This window comes from Podarcis filfolensis, assembly GCF_964270895.1.
Source record: "Podarcis filfolensis genome assembly, chromosome: 13".
NCBI lineage: Eukaryota > Metazoa > Chordata > Lepidosauria > Squamata > Lacertidae > Podarcis > Podarcis filfolensis.
Window position 1 is genome coordinate 12,687,916 of NC_139615.1, and position 24,270 is coordinate 12,712,185.

Below are 24,270 nucleotides of genomic sequence, written 5' to 3' on the forward strand. Positions count from 1 at the left end.
ATCACATTTTTAAGTTACATACAACATATCATTCATACACACACACACACACACACACACACACACTACACCATTGTATTATCCTGTATATTAATGTTATTTATTTGAACATTGATATTTTGATTAAATATGCATACTCAATTTATTTGCTTTCATGTTATATTTTCATGTGCTTGATCTCTTTATTTACTTGATTGCATAGGCTGTTTTCATCATTGTCAGGGAGTAATAACTGTGATTCAATCTCAAGCTTCTGCATAGGAAAAGAAAACCAAAGTGCCATAATATCAGTTTTAAAACGAAGTGTCATTGTTGATTAAGCATTTGCTGGTTACATTTGTATGTTGTTGCTGTTGTCATTATTTAAATTTGTCATCCACCCTTCTCCATAAAAGCAAAAGCATGGCTGTTTAGATAGTTTCTTTGGAGGATATTCTGTGAAGGTCTTTAGAATCACGTCTCTACCTTCCCATCAGAAATCGTTTCCTTCCCTGTCAGCTTCCTTATTGCTGACTTCACATCTTTGTTTCTCAGAGTGTAGATTAACGGATTTAGCATAGGGGTGATGAGATTGATATTGTAAAGAACATGGGTCAGCTTGTCTACTGTGATAGCAGATAAAGGCTCAGTGTAGATAAAGATGCAGGGTCCAAAGAACAATGTCACCACAATTAGATGGGAGGCACAGACATTGAGGGCTTTGCGTCGTCCCTCAGGAGAGCGGATCCTCACCAGGATGGTTGCATAGGAGATCACCAAAAGGACAAAGCAGCTGGCTGAAATGAGGCCACTGTTGGAGACTATGAGAAGCTCAGTGATGTAGGTGTCAGTGCAGGCCAGCTTGATGACCGGTGGGACATCACAGAAGAAGTTGTTCAGTTGGTTGGGTCCACAGTAGGGAAGGCCTATAGTGAGGAGTAATTGAACCATGGAGTGGATGAAGCCCCCAGTCCAAGAGGCTGCCACCAGCCAGCTACAGAGCTCCCTATTCATGATATTGGGATAGTGCAGAGGCTTGCAAATGGCCACATACCTGTCATAGGCCATGACAGTGAGGAGGAACATCTCAGCAGCGGCCAAGAGATGGAGGAAAAAGAGCTGGGCCATGCAGGCATCAAAGGAGATGCTCTTCTTCTCAGACAAAAAGTCCACCAACATCTTAGGGGTTGTGACATGGGAGTAGCAAAGGTCTAGAAATGAGAGGTTCCCAAGCAGAAAGTACATGGGTGTTCTCAGTCGAGGGTCTGAGGTCACTGTCAGCATGATCAGGCTGTTTCCTACTAGGGTGGCTGCATAGACTAGCAGGAAGAACACAAAGAGGGTGGCTTGGGACTGCCATGTTGGAGAAAGGGCCACAAAGAGGAATTCATTGACTCTGGTGTAGTTTCCTTTCAGGTGATCCATTTTGCCTGCAAAAGTGGAAAGAAGCATTTTTAATTATTTAATTATTTAATAAGAATTTTGATAAGTGGCCAATTCATTAAAGCAGATCATGGGGGTGCAAAATAAAATAAGAAAACCTTATAAAATTGGCTGCTGGGGGGGGGGGGAATAGCCAGCTATAACCAACCAACCAACCAACCAACCAAATAAATAAATAAATAAATAAATAAATAAATAAATGCTGTCTCCAATGTTATTCCTACTTAGAGTAGAGCCATTCAAATGAATGGCCCATCATTTTCATTGGCTCTCCCCTGAATAGGACTACCATTGAATTCAACTCTACATCACAAAACATGGATCAGATTATCAAGACTGAATCTAATCAATTCTCTAAAAGTACTTGGTGAAGCTAAAAATATTATCAAGAGATGGACAAGTAGCCACTACCATAAAAACTTTCAGTTGGTACAGAAAATAAATCAACAGGAGATAACTGTGGAACAGTCAGGAAGGCTTGGCCAAGTGATTATACTGATCCAACCTGTACACTAGGGAAAATTTGGTCCTTTGAGTAACCTGGATCCAGGTTGTTTAAGCACTTTATTCACTAACAATAATACTGTTACCTCCAAGGGACTTTTTAAAGTGTGTAGTTGGACCTAGAATCTGGATGGCATATACGCAACTTAAATCAGGGTAGAATGTGCTCAGTGTTCATACTTAAAACAAACTGTCCAAAACACCTTCTTATTTTGGGCCGCAACCTCCTCTTCTTCACCATCTTCAGGCTGGTAACATTTTGCCCCATCCTTATAAATACTGCTAAAGTGATCCTTCCCCCCTGCTTTTGATGACTTTAGTTACCGACTAAGGCAGATTCCTAAATGAATTGTTGTTGTATAGCAGATAAGAACGACTAGTGTCTACAGAAAAACCATCACTGATAGAATGTAAGCAAGGATCGAACTATGCTTTGCAGTTGTTCAGAGCTGCTCTTCTTCTTCTTCTTCTTCTTCTTCTTCTTCTTCTTCTTCTTCTTCTGGGTGTCTGATGGGGAGCTGACATAATGCCTGGTTAGCTCAGTAATATTCTGGCCTAGTAATAGAACGACAGACAGTGCACAACATTCAGCACCATTGTAGTATGTTAATAAGGAGGTGCTCTGGCCAAATGCTGGGATGCAGCATTCTGCACTAGCTGCAGTTTCAAGTGTAGCCTTACATAGAGTGCATTGCAATAATGCAGGGGTCAGCAAACTTTTCCAGCAGGGGGCCGGTCCACTCTCCCTCAGACCTTGTGGGGGACTGGACTATATTTGGGGGGGGGATAATGAATGAATTCCTATGCCCCACAAATAACCCAGAGATGCATTTTAAATAAAAGGACACATTCTACTTATGCAAAAACACGCTGATTCCCAGACCATCCGCAGGCCAGCTTTAGAAGGTGATTGGGCTGGATCCGGCCCCCGGGCCTTAGTTTGCCTACCCATGCAATAATGCATTCTAGAAGTTGCCAAGGCTTGCACGACTGTGGCCAAGCTGTTCCTTTCCTGGCAAAACCATAATAGATACATTATAGGGCCTTGTTAGTCCTGCCATCCCTGACTCCTGCCTGGTTTCTTTGACCCATGATGGGGCTTCTAGGTGGTTTTTAAGCATAATTGCCAATTGACACTCATTATCCCTACAGTTCAAAAAGTCCAATATCAGGCCCAAAGTTCAAAATCATGTGAACATTTGAATTTCCAGATACAATTCATCAATATCTGAAGACTTTTATTTCCCCACTCTTCTGCCATACACGCTACACATACTGTATAGGTGACTGGAGTCATTTACTGGTGTAAGCTTTTGGACACTAACAGCAATTGCCTGGGACTGCCAACTTTCACAGGTTGAATGTCAATAGCAACAACATTTTAGGTATACAGGGTAATATCTCTCTGTCTGTCCATTCAATCATTTTATGTATCTGGTCTCCAGAATGTCAAGGTGTATACAGAATATACAAGGTGTAGGAATTGGTAAAACTGTCAATTTCATTTTAGCAATTTCCCATTTTTGCAGCATCCAGTTCACTACATTTCTATATCAGTTTGAGGGGATGCAAAATAATAATATACATTTGGGGGTGTCAAATGTGGCCTCATAAAGGCCTCTTATTATGAAAGATTACCAAGGTCTGCCCCTCCACAATTGGCTAGGGAACTACAAAGTCAAGTTTTACAAAATGCCAATAAACCTCTAGTAACTTCCAATAGAAACTAGATCCAGTTAAGCACTACATCCCTGGAACTACTCAGGGCTTTAAACAGGATAAGGGTAACAAGTTCTGTTTTCTTTATTTACATATTCATAAACAGCATTTTCATACGCAATATCGTAAGGTGGTATATAGTCTAATTAATACCATAAAACCAATAGAAGCATCAATAAGAGCCAAGACACTGCTTGTTCTAAGCACCCTTATAGATAGGCTAACACAATTAGTAGTGGGATGCCTTCTTCACTAAATTTTCACAGCATACAGTGTACCTCGGGTTACAGACGCTTCAGGTTACAGACTCTGCTAACCCAGAAATAGCACCTCGGGTTAAGAACTTTGTTTCAGGATGAGAACAGAAATTGTGTGGTGGCGGCGCAGCAGCAGCAGGAGGCCCCATTAGCTAAAGTGGTACCTCAGGTTAAGAACTGTTTCAGCTTAAGAACGGACCTCCAGAACAAATTAAGTTCTTAACCTGAGGTACCACTGTATTCAGTTCCTTACACAGAAAACTCTTCTAATGATCACTCATGATGGCAGTGGGTATCATTTAGCACTCTCCTAATGAAGCAGTTTTTAAGATATCTTCAGTAACTCTAGCAAACATAGTTCCAGTTACAGATAGGTAGCCGTGTTGGTCTGCCATAGTCAAAACAAAAAATTTTTTTTCCTTCCAGTAGCACCTTAAAGACCAACTAAGTTAGTTCTTGGTATGAGCTTTCGTGTGCATGCACACTTCTTCAGATACCTCTGAAGAAGAATATCTGAAGAATATGGTATCTGAAGAAGTGTGCATGCACACGAAAGCTCATACCAAGAACTAACTTAGTTGGTCTTTAAGGTGCTACTGGAAGGAAAAAAATTTTTTTGTCTAGCAAACATGATTAACACCACAGTCCTAGAAAAGTGTGCACTGGAATGCAAACTTTATGTCATAAAATTATACCTTGCATTTTGAGAACCCAGGTAGTTCTGCATCAGGACATTTTAAAATTCTATCCATATTGTACATTGGGGGTAGGGGATGGGGATAAGAGAGTGCTAATGAAACCAATAAAACTGCCACATAATACCTTATTAGTCCTGACAACTGTCAAATGTCTCCTTTAATAATGTGATTGGGAGATTGTTATCAATAGCTGGCTTTTTGTGTGGTCCAAGCAATATCTAAGATTAAGATCTCTTTCTGGGCCCTTTCAGGGTGTCATCATCTTCAGGTAGGATTCAGTTACTTTATGGCCAATTCAGATTGTACATTTACAGTTGTTTGGGAAATCTTGCACTCTAGACATGCTTCCCCCCAAATATTTAACTTTTTTCTGATAAGAAAAATGCAGAGGGAAGTATGTGGCAACACTTCCTTGATGCAATGTTGCCTAACCAAATTACAAATGAATTGGACTGACTGCTCAATAAACAGGTCTTCTGCAAGTGCCCAGAAGCTCTGCTCCCCACCCTAGCTAAGAATTGTGCAATTGAGATGCCTACCTAAGAGGAGAAACTGCAGTTGGAGGGGAAAAACATACACAGAGAGAAGGCAAGAGATGAATTTGGGACTCGGGGGTTAACAGGGTTTTGGGGGTACTGGATTGCTCCCCGCGAACCTGATGTTGGAGGGTGCAGTGGTCCTTGACAGTCTATTAGGGTGTTTAAGCTATTCCAGCACCTATGCTCAGCTTGTATTTTTGCAAATAAACACACATATTACAAAATGCCAATAAGCTTCCAGAGATCTCCCTCCAACAGGAACCAGACCCAGGCAACCTGGTTCAAGAGGCTGGGCAGACTTTTGAAATACACATACTTGCAGAAAGAGAAATAAACCCAATCCCAGAGAGAAGAAAATAGGAGAATCACAGACCCTTCTTTCTAATTGTCTTCTGCTTCACATGAGGACTTATTGTCTCAGTTTGATTCAACTGTGTCTGCCTCAACAATCTTGGGGACTGGATGTGGTGTGTGAGATGAAGCAGCCAGAGGGTTGCTCTCCACCCATCCCCAGCATTATCACCACCACCACCATTATCCTTTATTATTTGGCTCCCCCCCCCGAAATGTGACCCAGAGCAACTTTGAAATGAAACCACCATGTGCCACCTCAAGTGATTGCCTCACTTTGCCCTGCTTCTCTGTTTGACAAGCATCACAAGACAATTGAGAGAATTATGGAATAATCACAAAATTCAAAATCTCCCCCTAAAATCTCTCAACCCCAAAGCATCTATCATCACTAATCCTATAACAGAGAATTAGAACAGGGCTGTCAATTGGATGCTGCCCAGGGTTTATTCAACCCTAGCTCCGATCAGTCCCAGCCAACATGCTCAAGGATAATGGTAGCTGTGGTCCAGAAACATCTGGAGAACACATTAGCTAGCTGTGAATTACAAGACAAGTTCTAACCCCTTTTTTGCAAGCTAGTCTGTGTCTGAAGGAGGGAAATTGGTTAGCAAATTTATATCAGGTCTACCCCATCAGCCCTGTGTGTCTCACTTGCACTCTCTTCCTTACTCACTCTGAGGTTGCACAGGGAACATCTCTTCACAGCTAATCAAATCTTGGAGTGTGAAGTGAGAAGTGGCCTTGCGGTGTCACTCAATGACTTTGAAAGCTGGCAAATGGGAACAATGAAGAGTCTTATTTAATTATCTCTTTGAGTCTTGGCACATATGTGCAGGCATTAAGGAGCTGGTGAGTGTGGCTGCAAAGGGAGTTTCTTTCCAAAGTTACTGCTCTGGTATTCCCACTGAGAGAAGGGCAGTAAACTTTGAGAACTTGCAAAGGAAATTCCTCCTCAACCCAGTTTACCTTTAATCTTCACTTAGCAAGTCCATTAGAATGGATTTGTACATTGCAACCACCTTCTTGCTTTATAAATCTGAAAGCAATCCACAGTGTTGCAACACCAGTGTTCACGGTGCTTTGCAGTATTGAATAGACCAAGACTCTGCCTACAGAGTGGTGTGGTGTAGTGGTTAAGAGAGGTAGTCTCGTAATTTGGTGAACCGGGTTCGCGTCTCCGCTCCTCCACATGCAGCTGCTGGGTGACCTTGGGCTAGTCACACTTCTTTGAAGTCTCTCAGCCCCACTCACCTCACAGAGTGTTTGTTGTGGGGGAGGAAGGGAAAGGAGAATGTTAGCCGCTTTGAGACTCCTTCGGGTAGTGATAAAGCGGGATATCAAATCCAAATTATTCTTCTTCTTCTTCTTCTTCTTCTTCTTCTTCTTCTTCTTCGTCTTCTTCATTCCTGTTTTGCCTTAAGTGGTGAAATGAGACCGGCTGCCTGTACTCTTCCCATAGCAGAGGTTCTGGTCTAAACCAATTTTAGTAGAGTCTTTTATTTACCAGAAGCAAGATGGTATAAATAGGTGAAGGGGAACTAAAGGCACCTATAACAAAACAGGAACTTTATATGTTTATATAACAGGTTGTAGCTTAACAGTGATGTTTAATAAGTCTTCACTGAAGACATTCAAGTGGACAGAGAAATGCTTCCTAGGACTGGCTATTGTTTTACTCCACCCACAGAACACTTCCAGCCCCTCCAGATCTTAACCCTTTCTTTAGGTAAAGAGAAAATTGTTTGGCCACAGACTATTCCTAATGCCAACACTAACCCACTCTGTTTCATCTATCCTATCTGAGTCTGCTCGGTTAGCCAGAGCCCACGTTGATCACAGTGCAGGGACACATGGTAGACATGAAATGCAATCAGCTTTTTATTAACAGAAAATAACAACACAGTAGAGTCCTCTGGTTTCTCTTAATCCAGCTGAGATGTTGCTGAAATTGATCACTAGCCCTGATCTTCCCCCTCTAGCCTCTCACTCTGGATTCGTCCCAAGCAGACAAAGGCTGTGTTGGGGGGGGGGCTCCTCCTCTAGACCGGTTTGGCCTGTTGTTCGGCAATGTGCAGGACTCTCCTCAAGCGGGGTGTCAGAGGGGGAGGAGAGCCAGCAGGATTGGGACTGTTCTGTTGTTGGGCAGCTAGTTTCCCCTTCCATGTTCAGAATAGGCAATCTAGATCAGAACCATAGTGTGGGGAGAAAGGGTTAAAGACCATGCATGTCATGTCCCCAAAATAATTGGAGTAGGGTGGTTGTTTAGAAATAATTACTTTGGTAGTGTCAATGAAATATGTTTTTGGACTCAAGAGTGTTCCCAGTTCTACAACTTAAAATATCACACTATCAGGTTTATTGAATGTTATATATCAAAAACTGATATTTTTGTTTAATACACATACTAAGTTTATTTAATTACAGGTTATATTCACATGCATTTAACCTCTTTTTTATTTGATTGCCAATGATATCTACATCACAGTCAGGCAGTAATAATAGGGATTTGACCAGAAGCTAGCAGGGCTTTTGCATAAGAAATGAAAACCACAGTGCCATAATATTGGTTTTTAAAAATGAAGCCTCCTTACTGATAAAGGACTTGCTGATTAAGCCTGTAGGTTCTTATTGTTCTTGTTAATTAGATTTCTTACTAACTCCTCAGCATTAAAAAAGAATATGATGGGTACTTAATTCATATTTCAAATGTGCCAAAGCACATTTTTAAAAGATCAGTCCAATTTTTATCAAAAATGGTTGCTTTCAACACTCTCCAATTACATGCTACACCCAACTATGCTGCTGTGAAGGTCTCTATAAGCAATAATCCAGGGAATCACATGTCTACCTTCCCATCAGAAATTGTTTCCTTCCCTGTCAGCTTCCTTATGGCTGACTTAACATCTTTGTTTCTCAGAGTGTAGATCAATGGATTCAGCATGGGAGTAATGATATTGATATTGTACAGGACAGGGGTCAGCTTGTCTACTGAGATAGTGGATAAGGGCCCACCGTAGATAAAGATGCAAGGACCAAAGAACAATGTCACCACCATTAGGTGAGAGGCACAGACATTGAGGGCTTTGCGCCGTCCCTCAGGGGAGCGGATCCTCACCAGGATGGTGGCATAGGAAGCAACCAAGATGACAAAGCAGCTGATTGAGATGAGGCCACTGTTGGAGACTATGAGGAGTTCAGTGACGTAGGTATCAGTGCAGGCCAGCTTGATAACCGGTGGGACATCACAGAAGAAGTTGTCCAGTTGGTTGGGCCCACAATAGGGAAGCCCTATAGTGAGAACTAACTGGACTGTGGAGTGGATGAAGCCCCCAGTCCAAGAGGCTGCCACCAGCCAGCTACAAAGCTGCCTGTTCATGATATTGGGATAGTGCAGAGGCTTGCAAATAGCCACATACCGGTCATAGGCCATGATGGTGAGAAGGAACATCTCGGTAGCACCCACAAAATGGAGGAAAAAGAGCTGGGCCATGCAGGCATCAAAGGAGATGCTCTTCTTCTTGGACAAAAGGTCCACTAGAATTTTAGGGGTTGTGACTGTGGAGTAGCAAAGGTCCACGAAGGAGAGGTTCCCCAGCAGGAAGTACATAGGTGTTTGCAGTCGAAGGTCAGAAGTCACTGTCAGCATGATAAGACTATTTCCTACTATGGTAGATGAGTAAACCAGGAGGAAGACCACAAAGAGGATGGATTGGGACTCCCATGTGGGGGATATGGCCATCAAAAGGAATTCATTTATTCTTGTGTGGTTTTCTTTAAGGTGCCCCATTTAGCCTGTAAAAGGGGAAAACAAACAGATTTTTTTATTCATTCATTCAAAAATATTTTCTAAGATGCCCCTCATTGAAGAAATTGTCTTAGTGTGCTATAAAATTGCTAAAACATCATAAAATAGATTCCTTGAGAGAGGGGACAGGGAACAAGTAAGTAAACCAAAGCTAAACCCAATGATTTTCCCTTTCAGAGTAAACCAATTGAAATGAATGAACATGACTAGCTTCCATTTGCTTCTAAGTGAAGGGGGTAATTTTGATTCACTTCTCTATGCATGAAACATTTATTCCAGAACTGATTTTCTGCATAGCTTTTTCTGGAAGATGTTTGAATAGAATATATCATGTTGAAAAGCCAGGGATTTTTTCTGGGGGTCCTCAAGGTTATGCAGTTCTGACACCTTTCTTTCTAGAAGAAAAGCACTGTTTAAAACCACCACTTTATTCCACATCACTTTATCCCTTATTTACTCAAACCTCTGTTGCTGCTGCTGCTGCTGCTGAAAACTGTCTTTTTCTTCTGTGTCCCTTTCTTCCCACTTTGCTCAGACCATTTCCATCATTTAAAACTGCTATTTTCTGTTCTGTGTCTCTTCACCACTGCTTTGCGCAAACATCTGCTGTTATAGAATCAAAGAATCATAGAACTGTAGAGCTGGGACTCAGAGAATCATCTATTCCAATGAATTTCCAATGAAGAAGAGTGAAAATTGATGTTTTAAACTTTTCCCTCTTCCATTTCTCAGTTGCCTCATGTGGGAAAGATAAAGGATACAAGGCCCTCTAATATTCCATTGTATCTACTACCATCACTCCTGGTACCATTTGTTGTCTTTAACATAAGGTTCTAGATTCAATGTGGTAGTTTAGAAAGGATATTTTAAACATCCATATGTGCACAACATCCATCAACTGAACTTGAGATTCTCTATCTGAATAAGCAAAGTGACAGCTTGCTCTTAAGATTCTCATATTAAAGATGAGCAACATATATCAGTATGGGTTGTATACAAAAAGGGGGCTGCAGAACAGGAGAAGGTATGGAAATGATGGTGATCACACAGAAAGGGAGAACTAAGAAGAGAAAGGAGAAGGGCGGAGAGATTTAAAAAAAGAGTGAAGCTGAAAATGGAAGTGGAAAGGCGGTTGCCAACGCCCCCCCCCCAAAAAAAAAACCCCAGAGTGAATAGGAGGAATGGGAATGAGGTTGAATATGAAAGCACTGGCATAGAAAGGTATACAGCATGGGAGTTGGGCAGAATGTGAAAACAGTGCTTAGATGTTGAAGTCTTTGGGAGGGGGAAGATACAAGAGATACATGCAGTGGTTTGTGTGCAAGAGAGGTTGTAGAAAATGTGAGGCAAGCATGAGGTGAAGGTGAAAACGGAGGAGCAAAGCATTTTGTGCTTACAGCAATCAGCAGACAATTGACAGAATTGAGGAATGGTCACAATCCACAGAATCTCTGCCTGATCTCTCTGAACTCAAAATCATCTATCACTCCCATATCCTACGGTAGAGAATTTGAATAGATATAGCCAATGGAATGTTGTCAAGATGTTAATCAACTCCAGCCAACCCAGCCAACACATGGTCAGCGATGATGGAGGTAATAATAATAATAATAATAATAATAATAATAATAACAATTTATTTATACCCCACCCATCTGGCTGGGTTTCCCCAGCTACTCTGGGTGGATTCCAGCAAAATAATAAAATACAATAATTTATCAAATATTAAAAGCTTCACTAAAGAGGGCTGCCTTTAATCCAGCAGCATGTGGAAGGCATAACATTGATAAGGTCTGAATTAAAATATAGATTCTAAACCTTCTTTGCAACTCAGCTCGTGTCTGAAGGGGGGTAATATTTTTTTAGCAAATTTGAATCTGAAATACCCCATCAGCCCCATCCATCTCACTTGCCCCTTACTCACTCACTCTGAGGTCACTTGAAGATTGTACAGAGAACTTCTTTCCACAGCTGATCCAATCTCAGTCTCAGAAGCAGCATTCCGGTTTTGCTTGATGACTTTGAACTCTCCATGCCAGATGGAAAATGAGAACAATGAAGAGGATGCTTGATTTATCCCTTTAGATCTTGGCACGGTAAACTGGTGCTATGGGCATTAAAGAGCTGGATGATCCTTGTTACAAAGGGAGTTTGTTTCCAAAGTTACCACTCTGACATCTGGCTCTGGTGTCCCCAGTGAGACAAAGGAAACAAACTTTGAGAACTTGCCACCATCTGCAAAGCACAGCAAATTCATCCTCATGCCCCGTTTAGATTTGATCTGAACTCACTAAACCCAGCGGAGTAGATTTGTGCAGTGGATTAGCCTCCTTGTTTCACAAATGTTAAAGCAATTGTTTTGTTTCATCAGCAGTGTACACAGTGATTCACATCATAAAAGCGAATAGGCCTCTGCCTCCAAGTTTTACAGACTAAAACTTGATTCAAGAAAAACAAAGGAAGGGAGGCTAGAGAAGGAAAGACAGGGGGAAACAGAGAACAAATCTTTAACTTGGGTTCAGCTACAGGATAAAACCCTATTGGACCCCCTGGCAGGCCAAGAACAACCCACAAATTAGAGCTCCCCCTGCCCCCGAGTTGGAGGAAATTTGTTTTCTGCTGCTCAGGAGAGTAGGATCCAAACCAAGGAATTCCAATTAAAAGGTGGGGGTGATGCTTCTCTGATGGTATGAGCTGTGCAACAGTGGAGCAGCTTTCCTTAGAAGGTAGTGGACTCTTCATTAGAAGTGTTGAAATATAGGTTGATGTCTGCCTATCCCTGCCAGGGATGGTTATTTATTTATTTATTTATTTATTTAACTTTGATCCTGCCATTCCTCGAAGGACCTTAGGAAAGCTTATGTGGTTCTCCCCCCACCCTGCCCTGCCCAATTTTATCATCACAACAACCCTGTGAAGAGGTTTATGCTTAGTGAAAAGGCCTCTCCTCCTTCCGGAGGGGAGGTGTTGTGGGCGGGAGACGATTCCTGCATCACGCAGGGGGTGTTACGCCCCCTGCCCCATCCACATGGCTGGCGCGCCATGCCCCCGGTTGAGCACCCAATCAGGCGGCTTGGTGGGGGCATGGTTTGCTGCTCAAGACGCAGCCACGCCAGCCATTCAGCCCATTTGCTCACGGGTTCATCTTTCAGATCGGGGAAACGACATTTGGCTAGGTAACATCGTCAGCAGTATTAGGGATTGGTTACAGCTGTGAGGGTATTGGCGGCGAGCCTCTTGAGCTCGGGTGGCGGTTAGGTATTGGGATGTGTTGTTGGTGTGTGGAAGGGCAAGGTGTGGCCATTGCCTACCCCTTCAAATTTGGGTATTCCGTTAAAGGAATCCGGCGGTCGTGAATCCTGTCCGATGCCTGTGTGGCGGGGGGCCATGGCACGACCCTCAGTGACATCAGGGGAGAGCTTATAGTTGTATTAGCATCAAAAGGCTTCCTCTACAGGTGGCTAACCCCTCTGCAGACTCACCTCTCTTCGAGTGGGTGGAGTGAAATCTTTCGTGGTCCAATGTCTAAGCCAATACCTTCTCACTTGCTGTAATCAATAAAGTTGTGGCCTTTTCTTGCCCATTAACCTTATATTCTGTGTCCACGTGTCTTTATTCCACCAAGCGGGGGTCGGGTCCTCGAACCACAAAAACCGGTCCCATTTTACAGCTTAGTGAAAATCAGTGTGATTTTAAAGTGGTGGGAGCTTCTAGGCCTTATGAAGATTTTTTTGTGTGAGAGTGATGCATAGAAGGAATAAAATGAACACCATGGGATAACTCGATGTGCATGATTAGACATATAAGAACATTTATTTGCTTGCAGAACGCAGTGCACTTTAAGCTTCTAAGTGGGGAGGAAGGAAACTTAGTGGAGTTGCATGTGCTGAGCTGCTAATTCCACCTTCTGAATTAAACAGTGGTGAGGGTTTATGAGGTAAGCCGCAGACAAAGAAGAGAAGATTGTTCTGGCACTTTGTTATGCCATGAACAACTTGACGCAGATCACTGTCATGTAGAAAAATGGGTGTTATTGCACTTTTATGGACTGAATCCAGAGGTGCTTCTACTTCCACAATATATAAGTTAATGGTAATGTATATTGAGCAACACGGGACACGGGTGGCGCTGTGGTCTACACCACTGAGCCTCTTGGGCTTGCCGATTGAATGGTCAGCGGTTCGAATCCCCACAATGGAGTGAGCTCCCGTTGCTCTGTCCCAGCTCCTGCCAACCTAGCAGTTCGAAAGCATGCCAGTGCAAGTCGATAAATAGGTACCGCTGTGGCGAGAAGGTAAACGGTGTTTCCATGTGCTGCTCTGGTTTCCATCACAGTGTCCCATTGTGCCAATAGCAATTTAGTCATGCTGGCCACATGACCTGGAAAGCTTTCTGTGGACAAACACCGGCTCCTTCAGCCTGAAAGCGAGATCAGCGCCACAACCCCATAGTCACCTTTGACTGGACTTAACTGTCTAGGGGTCCTTTATCTTTACCTTTTATTGAGAAATAATGTATATTTGTGTACAACTACCAGTCATTGTATTTTTTTTTTTTATTTAAATATTTATTGGTATTTTCAAAAAACACACAACAAACAAAAACAAAAAAAAATAAACAAAATATTCGAAACTAAACAAAAAAAATAGAAAAAACACATACAGTTTCTGATACTTATTTTCCTCAACCTTGTTTCTCAGACCTCCTCACACCTCCCCTTCTTGTATTCCAATTTAAATTGTCAATTCAGCAAGTCCTTAACTTATTTCTTCACCTTAACTTAAACATTTATTCTAACATACTGTTATTTTACTTTACTTCTTTTTTCCATTTCCTCCATTTATTTTTAACAGCCTTATTCTCACTTAGTTTAAAAAAAAAAAGAAAAAAAAACCAATTTCACCTTATTAAAATTACACATCAATACTTATACCTCATTAATTTATTCTTGAACCTTTTTCCTAAGGTCGACCAAAATTTCCCTTCCACGGTTTACCCAATTTCCTTACCACTAACAAAATATAAAAAACAAAGCAATGCAAATTATCCTTATGTACCCTTTGGATTCCCAACCTCCACCCACCCTTCTCCCGGTTCCAGTCCCCAACCAATATCCATCAGTCTTTATATTATTTATTTAGCCTGGAGATCTCAGGTCCGAGGCCCTTATGTCTCTCTCAGTTCCTTTCTGCCGGTCTCTTTGATAGACCTTGATGTTAAGCCCCAGGTCTCGGAGGGGCTCCGGCCCAACAGAATCGGTGTTGCTTCTAGCCAGTCCTCCATACTTAAAAGCAAAAGCAAAGCCTATGGGGTATTCCAACTCTTGTTTCAAATTTCTTTCTAATCCAAATGTCCCCACAGCTCCAGCTTCCACCTTCAACAAATTTATAATCCTCAGGTCTTCAGATCTCCTCAAAAGAGGATCTCTCCATTTTCCAAATTCCCAATCAAACCAGGCTTTCCGCATCCAGTTTTTATTGTCCTTTTTTATCATCATGTCAGGCCTCATATTGTAGCTCTCCTTTGACTCCTGCAAACCTCCATCTCCTCCTTCGTTTTCTTCAAAAAGAACATATTGCTCCATCGTGTCTACGCTTTCGGTTTCATTTATTTGTTCAGTTGAATAGGCTTCCTGTTTCAAATCCTTATCAGACTCCAAGCTGTTGTTTACTGTCCAGTGTAATAGCGCTACCTCTGTAGACAAAGCATCGTACTCATCTTGTAAGTTTCCCAAGAGAACCAGTGCTCTGTCCAATTCTGCTTGGAATTTAGACACTCCAGCCATTTTTGTAATGTAGTATCCTTGTTACCCCTCTAGGGGGATTTAATTCCTTGATCTTCCTTTCAGCTCAAAAACCAAAAGTCCAGTTATTTTGTATCAACCTTATTTTCAACAAGTTATCCCGAATAAACCAGCAAAAACAGCAGAAACAATGTTCTCTTTTTCCAGCTGACAACTAGCTGACTAGCAGCTCACTTGACAGCTGTCAAAATCTTCCATGCAACAGGCTTTCTCATCGGACGTTCCCGGGTCTAGGGGGGGGTGTAGTTTCAGCTCCCAAAATTCTTTTTATCCTCCAGAATATCCTCTTATAATGTCCAAACCGTGAGGTCAGGATCTTTAGTTAAAAAAAAACAAGAAACAGATTCTCTCGACCTTAGCTGCCCAGTCCTTTGCTTTAAGTTGTTTACAAAGAGGGGGGGGGTGGACTTCCTTTTTAGCCCCTTCCCGCTCGTTCCAAATCCAAAATAAGAAGTTTTTTAAAGTTCCAATCTCCGTATTACTCACGGGTTGATGTTTTAGGATCCAATCACTCTTAGAAGAAGTTGGCGCTCTCTGTCAATGGCTTGCGGCTTCACTCCGTAGACGAGGGAGTACTCTCAGCACCACGCCTTACCCTGCCTCCGTTCCGAAGCCTTTAAAAAGGCTCCGTCGCGGATTGGGGGGGCGCAAATGGTGCCCGCCGAGTCTCTGTGTTCACAGGCATCCGCGCCTGTGATTTTAAGGGTCCCCGCTTCGCCGCAGCGGCCAGACCCAGACGCTACGGAGCCGATTCCCTCCGGAGCTCGGAGGGAATCCGCCATTAAACAGTGGCACCAACCCGGAAGTCCCTCTACCAGTCATTGTACAACACATGGAAGATATGCACATACTGCATGTTTTGCCCTATAGGACGCACTTTTTCCCCTCCAAAAATGAAGGGGAAATGTGTCTGCGTCCTATGGGGCGAATGCAGGCTTTCGCTGAAGCCTGGAGAGTGAGAGGCGTCGGTGCGCACCGACCCCTCTCGCTCTCCAGGCTTCAGGAAGCTATCCGCAAGCCTTGCGAGCCCCGCAGGAGTCCGGAGGACGCCCCGTGCTTCGCGCAGGTGTCCGCAAGCCTTGCACGCCTGCGGGAACTCCCCCCGGGCGCGCAAGGCTTGCGGGCGGCAGCCTGCAGCCTGGAGCACAGGGTGCCCTCCGGAGGACACCCTGTGCTGCAGGCAAGTGTCAGCAAGCCTTGCGCGCCCGGCGGGTGGTCCCGCCAGGCTCACAAGGCTTGTAGGCAGCAGCCTGTTCTGGGGGCTGGGGTCGGGGGAAGCTCGGGCTTCCCCCGCGCCAGCCCCGCGCCGGGGGGGGGGAATAATTTTTTTTTCTTTATTCCCCCCCCAAAAAAAATTTAGGTGCGTCCTATGGGGCGGTGCGTCCTATGGGGCGAAAAATACAGTAATCTGTTCATGAATGGGAAATTGTGTGTACTCCTCTCCCATACATATTGGGGGACATGCATATCTCAGCTACATCTTATACATTCTCCAGACATTAGGCATACTCTCTAACAGACTTTGAGGGATGTTCATGTGTCGGACCATTTTGTACATTCTCCAGGCATAATGTGTAATGTCTGTGGTATCTTATTTTCATTATGTAAACTCTCCGGCAGGACTCAGGTAATGTACACAACTCAGTTTTTATTATTTCACAGCAGGGTTTTGTATTCTGGCATTGAAAAGATTTCTTCATTTCACACTGCTGAAGTACGTTAGCACCATTTAAAAAAATAAGCTTACTCCATGAAACTGAGCTCAGTAGAACAACAGAGAGAGCTTATTAATAGTTCACTTAACCAGCATGTACACCTTTAATATAATTTACTTACAGGCATTTTATCCCATGTACTTGTTGAAAGGCAACTGATAATTTGTTAGATTTTTTTTAAGGACTGCTTCTAAAATTTTATTTCACAGGAGTCTCTGAAATAAATTTATTCTGTTATAGAGCACACTAGAATTTAGTTGGAATTTACACAAGCAGCTTTAATGCAAAAAATATATATGCCATTTTCAGTTAGAATTTTCCTATAATTTGAGCGTAAGCTGATGAAGTCAAGAAATGACTATTCAAGAGGTAATTGAATAGAATATTTTATATGGATGTATTTCAATTTAATCATGTAAGAGTGTGAATGTGTAGAGGCAGAAAGGGGTTGGGGCGATCAATCATAAGCAAAAGAAGCCACTGGAAAATTGTGGAGAAATTGTGTTTCCTAATGATGTTTCCATATTAAAACTGACCATATCTTCTCACCCTTGGTCATGCAAGGAAGACCCCAGGATGACTACCATTCTATTGATCTCATGTTTCCTTGCACAGGAGGTATCTGTGGACCACCTTCTTCATAGCTGTGGTGATCTCCTTGTTCCTGAGGGTATAAATAATGGGGTTTAGGAGCGGAAAGATTATTGTGTGGAAGACAGAGACCACCTTGTCAGGAGCATATTCATCAAAGGGTCGTGCATAGATGTAGATGGCAGGGGTAAACATGAAAATGACTATGGTGATGTGCGAATAGCAAGTGGAGAGAGCCTTGCTGGCTGACTCACCAGTGGTGTTCTTCTTCAGCATGGTGAGCAAGAAGATGTAGGAAACCAAGAGGGCCACAAAGCAGACCACAGAGATGAGGCCACTGCTGAATATCATTACCATCTCCTCAGCAAAGGAGTTAGCACAGGTGATCCTCAGAACCTGGGTGATGTCACAGAAGTAATTGTCCAATTCATTGGGTCCACAGAATGGAAGGCGGAGGATCAGCACAACTTGGATGAGAGAGTGGACAAAGCCCCCAGCCCAAGAGGCTATCACCAGTAGGATGCACAAGCGCCGGCCCATCATAGTGGAGTAGTGTAAGGGACGGCAGATGGCAACATAGCGGTCATAGGCCATGACTGTGAGCAGGAACATCTCAGAGGCACCCACAAAGTGGAGGAAGAAAAGCTGAGCAATGCAGCCCCAGAAAGAAATGATCTTGCGCTCAGCCAAGAAATCAACTAGCATCTTGGGGGCAGTGATGGAAGAATACCAGATGTCCAGGAATGCCAAGTTGGCCAATAGGAAATACATGGGTGAGCTGAGATGAGGGTCACTCCGGATGGTGATGATGATCAGCACATTGCTTGGCAGGACAATCATGTAGAAAGTGAGGAACAGGGCAAAGAGGAAAAGTTGGACTCCACGTTCATGTGACAGTCCTGTCAGGATGAACTCAGTCACTTGGGTGCTGTTCCTCAGACCCTCCAAGTGGGTAGACTTCAGCAACCTAAGTTTGGCCACTGCTGTGGTGTCCTCCATACCTCAAGTGAAGTTTGAGTGATCTGCACCTAGATAGGAAAGTGAAGTTACAGAAGTGAAGTTACAGGGAACAATGCAGAGGGCCTTCTCAGTAGTGGCGCCCACCTTATGGAATGCTCTCCTATCAGATGTCAAACAAACAAACAAACAACAACAACAACAACAACAAAATTTTATTTATACCCCGCCCTCGTCGGTCAGGGCTGTGCTCAGGGTGGCTAACACCGAATATAAATTACAATAAAACGTAATAGAAAAAAAGAAAAAAAACCAGTTAATTAAAATACAGCTTAAAATACGGCTATCTGATGTTTAGAAGACATCTGAAGGCAGCCCTGTTTAGGGAAGTTTTTAATGACTGATATCTTAATGTATTTTTTAATCTCTTGTTGGAAGTCGCCCAGAGTGGCTGGGGAAACCCAGCCTGATGGGCGGGGTATAAATTAATAATAATAATAATAATAATAATAATAATAATAATAATAATAATAATAAACCTTTGAATTAAAGAAGGGCTTCTCGGTGGCTGCTCCAGGACTCTGGAACTCCTTCCCTGGAGAAGTTAGACTGGCTCTTTCCTTCCCTGCAGGTGAAGGCTTTCTTATTCCAATAGGATTTTGGTACCTGACTGCTTTTAAGGAAAGTGCTGTGCTGCTTTTATTATATTTTTCTGTATGTTTTAGTAGATCATATATCTCTTGTTTTCTATGCAGTGATGGGTGAGTGATTGGATCAATAAATAGATACATGAGTAGATCAATTTACCCTAGTCTTTTTACACACACACACACACACACACACACACACCACCCCATATTATGATTATGTTTATATCCCACCTTTTCCCCTGACAGGAACTCAAGGTGACATAGAGAAGATAGGACCAGCTTTCTTTGTTCTTATTTATGTGTTCTTATGACTTAGCATAACACAGCTTCCTTTGTTCCTTAATTCACCAAGGACCTGATTAAGTGCCAACCACACCAAATAAACCTCATTCTCTCCTTTTTGTGGTGTTTCACCCTAGAGCTCCACTTTACATTTTCAAACAAATCACCAATATAAGGGAAAGTAGGAGGGAGCTGGTGGCATCACAGGAGCCGACTCTTAGGGGCCGAGGTCCCTTCAGTTCCCCTCCCAACTTGATGGGCATTGCATCTCATGAGTGGGGCTTACCTGGGCTCCCCCCCCCCCCGTTTTATTCAAGTTGGCACCCTTGGGTGGCATTGTGTGTAGGAGGGCAGAGAAGAGCCAGTGGCGCTGAGTGTGTCTGCTTTTCATCAAAGCAGCAGCTGTGACATTAAAACAGAAAAGTATTTGTAAGCTACTCTGAGCAGCTTCCTATGGGTAGGAGTTATAAATATTTATATTAAAGTGGCAAGCCTGATATTGAGGACCTCATGAAAGATGTTCTAAGTCAGCCAATCTGATCCCTTTCAGATGTAGTTGGACTATAACTCCACCTGTAGTCAAGGATGATAGAAGCTGAAAGTCTAACACCTGGAGGACACTATGTTGGCTATTCCTGTGTTTAGCAAAGGATTTAGACAACAGAAATTACTTCTGTGTCATTTGCTGTCACTTAAACACAGGAGCCAAAGGTCCATCCGACTGGCAGCAGCTCTCCAGGTTTTCAGAAAGGTCCATTTTTCCTAACCCTATCTGAAGATGTCAGGGGCTGAACCTTTGACTTTCTACATGCAAACAGATGTTCTGTCACTGAGCTGCAGCGCTTCCTCAAGTATGTCTCTGTCACACGCCCATAAGAGCTCCTTCCTAAAAGCAACAACAGAGTCCTGTCCAATCTTAATGCCTGACACTTTTATTATGGTATAGGCTTCCATGAACTCAAGACTGCAAAAGCTTATGCCATAATAAATGTATCAGTCTCTAATGTGCCACAAAACTCTTGGTTGATTTTGCTCCAAGAATAATTACATGTCTATAGAGATTTATAAAGGAGGTTTCTCTCACACCTCATTCCTTTTCTCAGTATTTTCTTATTTATACAGTCGTACCTCAGGTTACATACGCTTCAGGTTACATATGCTTCAGGTTACAGACTCCACTAACCCAGAAATAGTGCTTCAGGTTAAGAACTTTGTTTCAGGATGAGAACAGAAATCGTGCTCCAGCGTTGCGGCGGCAGCGGGAGGCTCCATTAGCTAAAGTGGTGCTTCAGGTTAAGACCAGTTTTAGGTTAAGAACGGACCTCCGGAATGAATTAAGTACTTAACCTGAGGTACCGCTGTATATTCCTTGGTGAACAGCAAATAGTTCAGCAGTGTAGTAGCATCAGTTGAAAGCAGACTTCTCCAACCAGGTGCCCTCTAAATGTTGCACAACTACAAGTCCAACAATATCCTGGACTGAGAAGGACTGGTCTAGAACATGGGAGGCCTGGGTTGAATTCACTAATTCCAAAATGACCTCACATGGGGGAGAAGAGAGCTCCCACAAACTCTTTGGAGGACTCATGAAATAAATGTGAAATGAACAAATATTCTTTCAGTTTCATGGTTTCCCCAATGTTAACAATTCTGTGCTCAGTTATTTCAAAACATTCCTGGTTTAGCTTGCTAGTGGAAAAGAAATTGCCACCTTGTGCTTCCTTATTCACATCTTCCACACTCCTTATTTAGGATGTGTTCAATGCCTCAGGCAAGTTGGCTGCAATAGGAACCTATTACTCTCCTCTTATTTGGACCTTCCTCATCCATTAGTCAGCTGTTTCAACATTCTTGCTCTCTGATTTCTTTCCATCCTCATATCTATTGTCAGCCTTCAGTCATACCTGACTAATACACACACCATACTCACTTCTTAGCCACACATCTTTTTCGGACCTACTTCAGACAAAACTCCCATTAATGGGGGCAATCAAAGAAAAATTAAAAACAGTACGTCCTAGCATCAATTCTGTAGAGTGCTATAGAAATAAATTTCTGAAATCAAAGAGGTATTTCTTGCTGCCTGTAGCAATCATACTCTCTGTAGGAAAAGGCATTACCTTAAAACAAAGGGCATTCTGTAAGCCTTTTATGGGGAAGAATCACTCGCAGGACCATTGGGACTATGGATTAGCAAGTCTGCATAGCACCTACCAGCTAAAGTGAAGCCACTTCTTTCCACCAGCACAGCATTTGCTCTACCTGAGAGAGCATCTTCTTAGCAACATATGATTTGATCTACAAAATGCAACGCCCTTAATGGGCTTGGAAGTTCTGGATCAGTTGGGGCCCAAGAGAGCATGAGCGACTTCTGGGCGACATGCAAGTTGCAAGGGGAATTATTAAAAGTGCAACTTGGGTTTCCCCATGGGGTACTCAGAAGGAAAAAACTTTGAGGAAGTCCCCTGGCTACTGAAAGTTACAGTGGGAGATGAGACAGGCAATGGGCCAGCATCCAAGAATTCCCTGTCTGATTCATTATATCATCGCAACAAACCTGTGAGGTAGGTTAGGCAAAGAAGCAGGGCCTAGCCCAAGGTCATGCATTGTGCTTTGTAGCCAAGCAGGGATTTGAACCATAGTCTCCTAGGTCCTAACCACTATACCACACTGGCTGTCAGTATTATGTAGGGATTGAAAAATCTGTCAATTTCAGTTTCCCTTAGTTTCTCATTTTCCCAGTGTTAATTTCAGTTCCACACATTTCCACAGTTCACAACCACCATTATCCCTTAAAAAAGTCACCACAGAAATTTGCCAGCATTTTAGTGTACATTTCCCCCATACATATATACATATATTGGAACGACATTTTACCCAATATACACATTTTTAACAGCGTGTACTGCATTTTTTAACAATATGCAATGTATTTTTCTATGTTCTTTTCACCAATAGATGCAGTTTTACACATACATTCCCCTAAAATACGATTCTGTGCCTTTTTGCATAGGATTGCACCGGTACCTTTACCTTTTTTACTTTTACCTTTTGCACTGGTAGTTTAAGATTTCAGCAGGAGCTGCTTGGTTTGGGATTAAGATGGAATGGGAGGTAGAGTGGTTTGCTCTTGGTTCATCTATTTCTTAATAATACAGTAACACACACACACACTGTACTTTTCCGTGTATAAGACTAGGTTTTTTTCTTTAAAAATTATTCTAAAAGTGGGGGTCTTATACATGGGTAGTGCATAGGACGGACGTTTGATTGGCTTCTGCCGTGGCTTTCAGCAGCTATTGGGCATGTCATTGGTTGCTGCATCAATGACTGGTGTTGATTGGCTGATGCTGCGGCAATTGGGCGGGGCCATTGGCAGCTTCTGGCAGAATGGGGACAGACAAGAGGTGGATTTTGTGACATGTGCCACCTCCCCCCATTTTCTTAAATTTGAGTCCTCAAAAACAGGGGGCATGTTATACATGGGGATGTCTTATACATGGAAAATTATGGTATGTGAGAAACCAAGTTTTCCAGGAAGCTTACAGTAATAATAATAGTAATAAAAACCTAGAAGAACAGAAATGTATAATACAACATAAAATGGATTGCAGAAGCAAATTAAAAAAAAACAAAACACAACTATCTCAACCTTGGAACAAAAAACATACATGGAATTGTAGTGGTGTTATTGTTGTTGTTGTTGTTGTTGTTTTAAAAATCTATTTATTTAATTTTCCAGATTAATATTTACATTCACATAATAACATAATATATAAAAACAAGATTCCCAAGAATCCCTTGGACTTCCCTCCTCCCCTTTGTGGGTATTATTGTTAATACTTTCCTTCTGCATCTTTTATATTAATCCAAATTTGTGTATCTCCATTATGTCCATAGTTCATTGTAACATTATGTTATTCCAATTCCGCTAATGATTTTAACTGTTTACAATGGTTTTTAAGATAAATTATAAATTTTTCCCATTCCTTGTTAAAGCCTTGGTCATCCTGATTTCTGATTCTTCTGGTCATTGTTGCCATTTTGGCATAGTCCATCAACTTAATCTGCCATTCTTCTCCGGGAGGGACTCTGTCTTCTTTCCAGCTCTGGGCTAATAACATCTGCACAGCCGTCAGTGCGTACATAAATAATATTTTCTGCTCTCTTGGAATTTCTGCACATAACACATATTTGATCCTGTTTTATACATTATTGCTAATTTACTCGGAGTTAGATACCATCAATACATCATTTTCATATAATTTTCTTTCAAACATACAACATGCTGTAAATTTAAAATCACATTTCCATAACTTCTCCCATGCTGCAAATTGCATATCATACTCAAAATCTTTCACCCAGTGTATCATTACAGATTTAACCTGTTCATCTTTTGTAAACCATTCTAGTGAAGTGGTATTATTAATAACAATTACATCATTTTGTTTGGCTCAGAGGAGAGCCACTGAAATTCTCCAAATATTTGGAACCATTAATTTTGCCTACAATGTTGATGTATGTAGACAATATTGTACAGTATTATACAGCAGCCATCCAGGATTTCAGGCAGGGAATCGTTCCATGCCCTACCTAGTGTTGATGGTGACTGAACCAGGGACCTTCAGTTTTGAAAGCAGATGCTCTCCCACTGTGCCACAACCCTTCCCTTAATGTTAAGGCTGCGAACGCCATTGCTTATGTAGCATTTTTTGTATGTCATTACAAACACACAATTCCCTGGAAAGATGCTAGGTCTGGGAAATTGTGGTGGATGCAAAGTGGTGTGGAAGTACTTGTTATCCCTAGCAGTGGTAGAAAACAAGTAATCTCAGAAAAACAAGAAGGAAGCTTTTTCTTAGTGCCACTTGGAAAGGTGAGGGCCCCCAAACCCTGAGAAACCATTAAAGAATTGCTTTCCTATCCCTTAGAAAATTGTGGGATGTGGCAGCTCCAATTTCTCTCCCCACAAAT

General features: G+C 42.3%; 3 protein-coding genes across 10 annotated transcripts; all 3 read right to left on the bottom strand.

Annotated features, from left to right (window-relative positions):
- Positions 1 to 408: 408 nt before the first annotated feature.
- LOC310747137 (olfactory receptor 4Q2-like) lies at positions 409 to 17,486 on the bottom strand. Of its 2 annotated transcripts, none has more exons than XM_083581487.1 (3): positions 17,366 to 17,486; positions 8,342 to 9,285; positions 409 to 465 (listed from the first exon to the last, which is right to left on the bottom strand). In XM_083581487.1, the coding sequence occupies exons 2-3, from the start codon at positions 9,278 to 9,280 to the stop codon at positions 454 to 456; spliced, it is 951 nt and encodes a 316-aa protein (XP_083437613.1). In that variant the 5' UTR covers positions 9,281 to 9,285; positions 17,366 to 17,486; the 3' UTR covers positions 409 to 453. The 2 variants fall into 2 exon arrangements, with proteins under 2 accessions (XP_083437613.1, XP_083437614.1); XM_083581488.1 differs by lacking the exon at positions 17,366 to 17,486 and adding an exon at positions 11,223 to 11,284.
- Positions 454 to 17,451, bottom strand: LOC310747131 (olfactory receptor 4Q2-like; the record flags this gene model as incomplete). Of its 7 annotated transcripts, none has more annotated exons than XM_083581477.1 (3): positions 11,227 to 11,359; positions 6,167 to 6,262; positions 454 to 1,409 (listed from the first exon to the last, which is right to left on the bottom strand). In XM_083581477.1, exons 2-3 carry the CDS (start codon positions 6,186 to 6,188, stop codon positions 454 to 456), a joined length of 978 nt encoding a protein of 325 aa, XP_083437603.1. In that variant the 5' UTR covers positions 6,189 to 6,262; positions 11,227 to 11,359. The 7 variants fall into 7 exon arrangements, with proteins under 7 accessions (XP_083437603.1, XP_083437609.1, XP_083437604.1 ...); XM_083581483.1 differs by having other exon boundaries at positions 454 to 1,298; positions 11,223 to 11,271; XM_083581478.1 differs by having other exon boundaries at positions 11,223 to 11,268.
- Positions 17,187 to 18,430, bottom strand: LOC310747172 (olfactory receptor 4M1-like). The gene is made up of 2 exons (XM_083581529.1): positions 17,662 to 18,430; positions 17,187 to 17,480 (listed from the first exon to the last, which is right to left on the bottom strand). The coding sequence occupies exons 1-2, from the start codon at positions 18,404 to 18,406 to the stop codon at positions 17,455 to 17,457; spliced, it is 771 nt and encodes a 256-aa protein (XP_083437655.1). The 5' UTR covers positions 18,407 to 18,430; the 3' UTR covers positions 17,187 to 17,454.
- Positions 18,431 to 24,270: the final 5,840 nt, after the last annotated feature.

Excerpts from the sequence above, each read along its gene's own strand:
- LOC310747137 (XM_083581487.1), bottom strand. The coding sequence starts at position 9,280 with ATGGGGCACCTTAAAGAAAACCACACAAGAATAAATGAATTCCTTTTG.
- LOC310747172 (XM_083581529.1), bottom strand. The coding sequence starts at position 18,406 with ATGGAGGACACCACAGCAGTGGCCAAACTTAGGTTGCTGAAGTCTACC. Across the intron at positions 17,481-17,661 it reads GCTGAAGAAGAACACCACTG|GAACAAGGAGATCACCACAG; the intron begins GTGAGTCAGCCA and ends TTATACCCTCAG.